Below are 9,074 nucleotides of genomic sequence, written 5' to 3' on the forward strand. Positions count from 1 at the left end.
TCACTTCTAGTGCCATGAATACTTCTACTGTGAGGCTATCTCATCATTTCACAAGATATCTTTAAGGAATGACATAGTGGTGGAAGAAGTATTCTGATCTTTTCTGTTTATCAGCTTAAAACATCCATAGGGATTTAATGTTGCAACACAAGGAAAGACTCTGAAAAACAGCTTTCAGTTGGAGACCAATTGTGACACCTGTTTTGCTGATAATAGATTTGAAAACTGCTACAAATGAGCACATTGTGTTATTGTAACCAAAAAGTCAACATTAGACACATATGGCAACAGGATTCATTTAAGAGTCTTTTTTTCAGTATTTTTCAGTAAAATGTATATTTCTCTGTGGTAAAAATGACATAAAAGGAGGATTATGCAGCTTTGGTAGATGCTTGTGCTTCCTGGGTGTTTTCCAGTACTCATGTTTTGTACAGTAAAATTGTCTTTTCATTTCATTCAGGTTCATGTATAACACCCATTATATGGAATAAAAGTTATGACTTGAATAAAATCTCAAGTCTACACTCAAGCTTTCATTCAAGTACACAATTCTTCAAGCCCATCCTCTGACTGAATGAAGAAAAAAGTTTTAAGAGTTCAAAGGAGCAGCAAATGTAAAGCAAAGGACTTCAAGATAGTAATTATGGTAACTTACTTCCACCATTGCCTGGCACTGAAAAGTACTTCAAGGTCTGTACAGTCACTTTGATGCAATACTAAACTAATATCATTGGAGGGCAGTATTTCCTTGCTGCACGAAAGTTACAGTGAAAACCTACAAATTACTTTCCTCTGAATTACTTCATGTCATGTTAAGGTGAAAATGAAGGGTTAGCTTCAGTAAAGAGTTTCTGCAACTGATCATTTTACAGAAAGTTAAATAAGGAAAGTGACTGAAACCTCATGTCAAGTTGTCAGGATATCGAATGATATCGAGGGTATTTATATTAACTCTACTCTCAAATACAGAAACAGATACGAATGCATTTTTATATTTATTTGTGCTTGTTATACATATGACACTACATACAAAACTCCATGCAGAAATAAGAAGATAGTCAAGTTGGAAACAAGGGGTAAGAGGTAGAAGGTATGGGGTAGAGGGTAATGGGGTAATGGGGTATAGGGTAGGGGGTAGAGGGTAATGGGTGTAGGGTAGGGGGTAGAGGGTAAGGGGTGTAGGGTAGGGGTAAGAAGGTGGAGGCAGTTGGTAGATGAGGGGATGGTTGAGGGGTGTAAGGAGAGGAGAGGAGAGGAAGGATAGAGGATGGGAGGAGTGGAGGGGTGGAGTGTAATGGGTAAGAGGTTGGAGGAAGTTGGAAGATAAAGGGATAGTTTAGGGGTGTAAGGAGAGGAAGGATGGGAGGGGGGTAATCTGGGTGAGAAAAAGGAGGGTACGGATGTTGAGAGCAGGTTAGTAGGAGGGGAGGGAAGAGGTGAAATGGAAAAGGGGGTGAGATGGATTAGAGAGGCAGAAAGAATTATATTAAGCTCTCTTTTCCATCCTCCTCTTTCTTCTGTCTCTTCTCTCTCTCCTTCTTTTCTTCCTTCTCCCTTTCATCATTTTCTTTCTTTTTTCTCTTCAATCTCTCTTTTCTCTCTTCCTTCTGCCTTTCCTCATTTTCTTTCTTTTCTCTAATCTCTTTCTCTTTCCTCTCTTTCTTCTCTCTCTTCTCCCTTTCCTCAGTTTCTTTTTTTTTTCTCTTCAATCTCTCCTTTTCCTTCTTCTCGTGTTCTTCTTTCTCTTTCTTCTCTCTCTCTCTCCAGCCTCTCTTCTGTCTCTTTCTTTGCCCTCTCCTCCTCCTTTTTCATCTTCGCCTTCTCTTTGTCAGTTTTTAAGGCGAGCTCCTGAAAAGACAGAGACAACATGTAATTCAGTTTTCCTGTTACAATCCAACAAGTGATCATTCAAATCAAAAGAATTAATTAATTGCAGCGTACCTGAAGCTCAATATTTTGCACAATCAGGAGCTTAATGTCCTCCTCCAACTTGCTCGCCTTGCTGAGCCACTCCTCTTCCTTGGCGAGCCAGCTCTCCTCCAGCACTCTGCCGTGTTCCTGCAGCTCCTGTGTTTTCCTAAAGCTCTCCTGCTTTGCTGCGAGTTCACGACCGAGACAATCCTCCAGAGCTTCGTGTTTGGTTTGCCACTCAGTCTCGCTCTCCTGGAACTCAGTCTCTATTGCTCTCAGCGTGGCCAGATTTCTCTCCACCAGTGCCATCATTTCATGTCTGAGACTGTTGATCTCGTCATCCTTTTCCTGGATGATCTGGCTTGTTTTCTCGGCAGCTGCTTCCTTCAGTCTAGTGTCCAATTGTCTTTCCCACTCTGTATTGATGTCTATCACAGATTTCTTAAAGATGTGTTTCATCTCATTGACCTTTTGCACCCGTTGTTCTGTCAGTTTTATTTCTAGCTCCTCAAAGTGGTCTTTGGCATTGGCTCTTTCAGACTCTACAGTCTTCACCAGGCTATCCAGGTCATTTCTAGCCATAAACAGAGTTGACACTAAACTGTCCTTCTCATCCAGCAGTTTCTTTTTTTCTTGCTCCCAGTTGAGCTCTTTGCTGGCTATCTGCTCCTTCAGAGCAGCATTTTCTGCAGCCAGCTCCTTGTTTTCTGCTTTGGAGTCCAGAAGGGCTTGTTGCAGGTCAGGCAAGGTTCCACTGAGAGTTTGCTGGGAGGGCTGACAGACACAAATACACATGCAATAGGTAAAAAATACTGGCTTTAACTGTGGATAGAGACAGATGGGTTTTTATATATTGTAATAAAGTGTTTCCATTTACATTTGTAATTTGGATCGTGAGATCTTCTTGATTTTAAGGGGTGTAAGTAAACTTAAAAATATGCTTGGTAGGGCTATATCTCAGCATTTTATTTATTTCCGTGAAGAAACCTAAATAAAATTGTTCTTTTTTAAGTTTAGTTTATAATTTGAGATGTAAACTTTGAAGACCTGAGAACAGAGAATATAGTCACAGAGCCTTCACTCTCTGCTAAACAAACTCATCCTGCAGTAGAATAAATTAAACCAAAGAGCTAATATAAATGTTTAGGAAAACTGATCTCTGATCCATATTCACAGGAAATAATTTGCTCATTTGACACAAACTTCCTGCAGTTACATCACTCACTGTTTGGGTTCATTATACAGTTTATCAGTTGTTCTGTACTGTTATTGTTATGCATTAAACATGATATGAAATATCTACAAGAATATGTCACTAAGTCGGGGGTCATCAGTTTACTCAATGATATAAGAGGAGGCCCCTAAGAACAAATGATTGGGAATCACTGTCCTATATAAGTAAAAACTGCAGAAAGAGTGTTTCTTGCTTAGAAAATCTTACCTTGTTCTTTGTCTTGCTGCGTTTCCCCATGTTGGCTGAACAGATAGCGTAGCAGTACAGGGGGTTGTAGTATTTTACTTTTGTTTGCAGCTCTAGCGTACGTTTGGTAGCTGTCACTCTGTTTCCACTGAGAGATGCGTCTCTGTTGAAGGTCAGGTTGAAAGTGGCTGGAGTTTGTCACTCTGCTGTAATCCAATCAAACATTCTGGAACTCATCACAATGGCAACGATGAGTTCTAGAATGTGTCGTCATCGCGGGAATCAGAATGTGACGATGCCATGAGACTCTAGAACTCAGTTGTTGATAATATTCCAAAAAAAAAACAATTTGAAGCAAAACATGCAACCGTTGTGAAAATGAAAAAGCAACCCCTTAAATGTGTGTTCTGTGTAATGAAACGTTATAAATGTGTTGTGAGAGGAGGAAACTGACCCTTTGGTATCTGGACATTAGCTGTATAAGCTTGAAGTTTTACGAGTGTGTTATTAATTATGATTGTTACATAAATTTTCCTTGAGGATCTTTTGACAACTTTTATTTCACGAGTTTTCTGCGTTGTGATCAGATGCTCAAAGAAGAGAATCAGAAAACCTCAAAAAGCTCATTTCCAAAAGGTTACAACATGCTGAACTGCAAAACACAATGCCATAATGGTATTGGATCTGGTGGGGAGATATAAAATAAACAATATACAGTATATGTAGATCATTTTTTGTGTTCCAATTAAGCTTTAAAAAGCCTTGAACAAACTCCAAGAATTAAAGAACAAACCAGAGCGAATTGCTGGCATTTAAAATAAAGTGTAATGAGTACTGAAGATGAACAATCTTATAAAACTCAAACCAAACACAGTTTTAGTCTCAGTAATCTTTTGTAATTCATTAACATTTTAGAGTTATCAGCACAACACTGTAAACAAACACACTGAAATTAAAAGAAAAGCTGTGTATAACCAGCTGGTCTAATTACAATGTAAAATGATGAAAATAAGGTAGACAAAAATCATATTTTTATTTTTCTACATTACAAAACAGCTCAAACTGTCCAGATCTCCTCTTCCTCCACGCCTGCTCAACACAGAGCTTCGCCACAGTTCACCTTCGAGCAGGACTGTCCTAATTGGTTGCAACGGGGACCAAAGATGTGTGTGTAAGAGTCTACGCTTCCTCATCATCGCTTCCTGCGAGGCTACTGTCTGTAGAGGTCGCTTCCTGCTCCTGTCGCTGTGGTTCTGTTTCTGGGGGCTGTTCGGGCTCCGTGGTGCTGGACGGTTCTGTGGGTTCTGTGGTAGTGGCGCCCTCTGCTGGCTTGGCGTTGTTGTTCGGCTGCCCCGGATTGCTTCCGTCCAGGAAAGTAGACCAACCTTTAAGCCGCTCCTCGCGCTCACGTGTTGTCTCTTCCACCTGCACACACAGAAATAACATGAAGGATGCAAAGATATCCAAATAACTTAAATATCACGAGGCTTGTTTGTAAGACCGACTGACAGGCTCTCATAGCATATTGGTATGTTAAGTATTTATGTATTTTTATTTATTAACCACAATAATCTCATATTAACAACAAAAGTAAAGTATATAGTATTAGAAGTAACTGTAGCAATCGCATGATATGCATAAAATCAGGTGCTTGAGTTTCACTTTAACACTTGATTTTATTATCAAAGCCCCACACTTTTGTCCCATCTGTGTTTATGTACAGAAACAAACAAAATGTGTGGCTGAAGGGTTGGAAAGAGTGCAAACCAGGAGCTACCAAGAGTCATACAGTGATCATATACAAGAAGATTGTATAATCCTTTCATTAGCTTGGCTGTGCATCCCCAGTTCCCCAAAAATCTCAAAATATTTGTATTTTGCATTTGATATACCTGATAGTCTGTCGTTCCATCCCAAAGCTGAGCAGACAGCTGCCTTCCTCCAAACCAGCGACCATTGAACGACTCAATGCATGCATCTGCTTGCTCAGGCTCCTTAAATGCGACTGACGCCACGCCGTCTGGGTGTCTCTGCAGCATAAACACAACCACACACCAGTTCTTTATTGATGCCACTGAAATAAAAAGAATAAAATAAAATCCGGCTATGACTTCGAAACAGCACTAAAACTCACATCAAAGAGGATGACCTTCTTGACCTCCCCAAACTTCTCGCACTCTGTCCGCAGATCGTCACGATACTCATTGAGCACCAGTGGGTCTTCCTACAGAGGCCAACACAGACACCACAGAGGTTAATACCCTATGTGGACAATGTGTGTGTGTGTGTGTGTGAGAATGTATGTGCATGTGTGTCTCTATGCACCTCAAAGTCACTGGGATGGAACATGTTTCTAATGATGACAACTTTTTCATGCCTCTTCCTCAGTTCTCCTTTCTTCTCTGGCCTCCAATCCAGCTGTCTACACAGACAAAGACAAACAGGCACAATCAGGAGGAACCCATGTAATGTGTTTAAAAAGTGAGACTTGTGGGAGGTTAAATTAAAAGAACGGGAAGTAGAGTTTACTTCTGTTGCTGCTGCATCCTCTTCCTATAATCTTTGCTCTTCTTCTTCTTCTTGGTGGCGTCATACTGGCCCTTTAGCTCAAACCGCGCTGCTTCCACGTGGAGTCTGTAACCTCTGACCTCCGAATCGTCAATCAGACGCAAAGCCAAAGCCACCGACTCCTTCTGCAGAGAATCACATGAAACACACACACTGTCCCTCAATGGAGTGTAATGCAATACTAACTAATAGTTGTACTCTTTACAATACAATTCAAAGCCAAAATCCGAGAGACAAAGAAAAGATGCATCTCTATCAAAACTTCAGTTAATATTTAAGTTTTATTTGTCAGCTGGTCAGAAAGAAGACTCTAAAAGTAAATGCTAATGTAGCTCTATGTTATGTCTTCCCATTGTAAACATGTAGCATTAAAGCTTGTGTTTGGAGTTTTTTCTTGCCCTTTTAATATGGGGTTTGGTGCTGTTTTTAAAGTTACCACCAAAATTATGTTATCTGGGAGTCAGAAAACTTTATTTTTGTTTCCAAACAGAAAACTTTGCACACTGTCTTCCGGGGTTGCCTTGTGCAATAAATACCCCCTGTGCATTATACCTGTGCAATATACCTGTGCAAATCCACTTAATGCAACTTTGCAACTATAATGATCATATTATACTTATATTATATGTATATTAATGTTTGTTTCCGGGCATGCAATATGCAATATGCAATATAACGTGCATTCACAATGCAAATTTACACTTTAATAGGTTTTCGTGCAATTTAAAAATGTTATGTTTTTATAGATAATTTATGTTCCCGTTCCTTGTGTGTCTTTTTTTATACTTGACTTGACTCTCTGAGCAACAACCGCACATGAGTTCCTATGTGTGCAAGCACAAATGGCAAATAAAGTTCTTGAATCTTGAATCCAAAACTCAACTTAAAGGACAAAAAAAAAGGTCATGTTCCAGACAAACTGATGTGAGCAGAACGACTGACTAACCTTGAGGTAGCAGCAGAGGCCGTCTCCCTTTAGATTCCCTTCTTTGTCCTTGTAGAGTTTGACCTTGTACTCTTCACTGATGGGGTCCCGCATCACAATGCCACACTTAGACATCAACTCAACAAACTCCTCATTGCTGATGTCAGGAGGAAGGCCTGAGGGAAAGAGACCAGGAGAGAAAAAGAAAGAGTGAGAAAGAATAAAACAGAGTCAGCTACTGATTGGGCAGCTGTCTGGTATCTGTGTGGTCTCCCTTGATTTGTATGAACTTTGAGCTGGTTCTTGACAATGAGAAAAGAAATGCTGGCAATACCAACCTGACACGTAGACGTTCGTGTTTTTATTGTCATCGATGTCGAACCATCCTACAGACACAAAAAAGGGGGGAAAATGATCAAAACATGCTTTTGTACAGACTTAATTGTACATGTTGTAAACAAAATAATTATTATTGTAAAAAGGGAGAAAGGTGGAAACACACACCAATAACTGCAGTTGTTTGAAACAAAACAAGAATTCGATACCAACCATTTGTTGATTCCTATTTGTGTGTTAAGTTACTGCACTGCTTTTCATTTTACCTGCCTCTGCTTTCCTCTTCTCTCCTTTCTGCTTTGCTTCCTTATCTGGGGTCTCAGGCTGGTCTGCCTGGGGGGTCTGGGGGGCATCTCCGGCTTTCTCCTTTCCTGAAGACTTGCCGTCTGGTTCTGGAGCTGCTGGCTCGGTGCTACTCACTGCACCACTGTTGGCATCTGGATCTCCTTCCTTAGTGAAACCATAGTTGGCCTGGTAGGCTGCAATGAAGTCCTCTGTTATCTAAAGAAATAAAGCAAACCTACTTAACATTAACACAGAAAGTGGCTGCGACTAATTAGGCCACAGCTCATAGAGGTTGTAACTGTTGAAAGTTAAAGCCGTACAAAAACGTTATCCTGGAGGAAATGTGTACAATGTATTGAATTATATGAACGTAAAACTGTGTGAATGTAATGTTACTGTATATCTATCTGTCTATCTATCTATCTATCTATCTATCTCTAAATGGGAACATAAATGCATTCTGACCCTATGAACTGGCACAGATACTGAATTCCCTCAGGTGAGAAAGGATGTCTTTCATAGAGAACATCATTGTGGTAAACTAAAGGACTCTGACTGTGAAGCGTTACCATTAAATTGCCACGGGTAAAACGTATCCACCTTTTGTATTACAAGTTACACCCAACGTCACAGAGTTCCTCCTTCAACATACCTTGAGTTGAATGACACATCTTAAAGTCAATGCTACTGTTGTCGTTTCACAGCTTCTCTCGTCAGTGTAACATAAGATACTGAACATTGCAAAGTCAACAAATCTGGCAAAAAGCAAGGCCTGACGTTCAGAACAATAAGCACAACCGGAAGAATCGTGAGATCTGATGCTCAGGGACTGATTCACTTTAAAGAACAAATATGATGTAGAAAAACTAAAGCTGGGAGGTGAAGAAAAGTTCATACTTTAGGGAACCAGGCCTTCTTGTCATGGTCCCAGTCATACACGGTCCCATCCTCGGGGTCAGTGTAGGTGTACGGGTCGGAGCCGTCGGCAGTTCTCTGGCCGTAGAGTTCCTGCATCCGCAGCTGCTCCATAAACTCCTTGTTGGCCTCTGGTCCACCACTCATCTGCAACCACAACATCCAATGTAATGTTACACAGGTCGACAAGCCATTATTCTACAGCACGTATAAAGCAGCTGTATCAATGCAGCAAGTCTTTCACACTGAAGCAGTAATAATAGTGGTAATAATAGTGGTAATACCCTGCTATCTCCTATTCAATATTTCAGAAGTCGTTACAACATAAAGCAGTCACAGTCTGGTAAAGATTAAGGATGATTTGGTTTCTATCCGTCAAAAGACAAACGAACAGAAGTCTTTTCTCTGTACGCAGATTTAGTAAAAATATGTATAAAATATGAGTGTGGTTCATCAGTAACTGTTGCCTGAGGCCAAAGCAGAATAGTAAACGCATACATTGTTTGTTATACACAAACAATAGCGTATAAAATATTTAATTAGATATTAACTAACCCTAACTAATCATCTGTAAGTGTAAAAGGTGTCAGCCAGTTCAATTCATCACTCTAATGTGACTGCTGACAAATGACGGCTTGTTCAAACCTGCTCCCTGTTCACACAGCTGTCTGAGGAGAACTGACTGAAACCCTGTGGAGGTCTGTGGAGGTCTGT

The 9,074-nt window shown here is 40.3% G+C and overlaps 2 protein-coding genes across 3 annotated transcripts in view; both read right to left on the bottom strand.

Annotated features, from left to right (window-relative positions):
- Positions 1–1,336: 1,336 nt before the first annotated feature.
- On the bottom strand, positions 1,337–3,382 carry LOC118331760 (protein Spindly-like). Its single transcript, XM_035666831.1, has 4 exons — positions 3,353–3,382; positions 1,942–2,685; positions 1,792–1,848; positions 1,337–1,375 (listed from the first exon to the last, which is right to left on the bottom strand). The coding sequence occupies exons 1-4, from the start codon at positions 3,380–3,382 to the stop codon at positions 1,337–1,339; spliced, it is 870 nt and encodes a 289-aa protein (XP_035522724.1).
- Positions 3,383–4,137: 755 nt separating this feature from the next.
- The window catches only part of htatsf1 (HIV-1 Tat specific factor 1), a 5,382-nt gene continuing 445 nt past the window's right edge, over positions 4,138–9,074 (bottom strand). The window contains exons 1-10 of one of the 2 annotated variants that reach the window (XM_035666320.1): positions 9,006–9,068; positions 8,343–8,507; positions 7,427–7,661; positions 7,163–7,210; positions 6,846–7,000; positions 5,861–6,024; positions 5,657–5,753; positions 5,466–5,555; positions 5,224–5,361; positions 4,138–4,756 (exon numbers count right to left, since the gene is read on the bottom strand). In XM_035666320.1, the coding sequence (XP_035522213.1) occupies positions 4,511–4,756; positions 5,224–5,361; positions 5,466–5,555; positions 5,657–5,753; positions 5,861–6,024; positions 6,846–7,000; positions 7,163–7,210; positions 7,427–7,661; positions 8,343–8,507 (1,338 nt within the window). In that variant the 5' untranslated portion in view covers positions 9,006–9,068 and the 3' untranslated portion in view covers positions 4,138–4,510. Of the gene's footprint in view, positions 4,757–5,223; positions 5,362–5,465; positions 5,556–5,656; positions 5,754–5,860; positions 6,025–6,845; positions 7,001–7,162; positions 7,211–7,426; positions 7,662–8,342; positions 8,508–9,005; positions 9,069–9,074 lie in introns of those variants that run through there. The other variant, XM_035666319.1, reaches the window with a different exon arrangement.

This window comes from Morone saxatilis, unplaced genomic scaffold, assembly GCF_004916995.1.
Source record: "Morone saxatilis isolate NCDOM2014 unplaced genomic scaffold, NCSU_SB_2.0 Contig20, whole genome shotgun sequence".
NCBI classification, from domain to species: domain Eukaryota; kingdom Metazoa; phylum Chordata; class Actinopteri; family Moronidae; genus Morone; species Morone saxatilis.

What these genes read in the sequence shown, in the direction of transcription:
- LOC118331760 (XM_035666831.1), bottom strand. Translation starts at nt 3,382, where the DNA reads ATGGGGAAACGCAGCAAGACAAAGAACAAG. An exon ending in TGCAAAATATTGAGCTTCAG is followed by an intron (nt 1,849 to 1,941) that starts GTACGCTGCAAT and finishes CTGTCTTTTCAG; the next exon opens with GAGCTCGCCTTAAAAACTGA. An exon ending in TGAAAAAGGAGGAGGAGAGG is followed by an intron (nt 1,376 to 1,791) that starts GCAAAGAAAGAG and finishes TTTCTCACCCAG; the next exon opens with ATTACCCCCCTCCCATCCTT.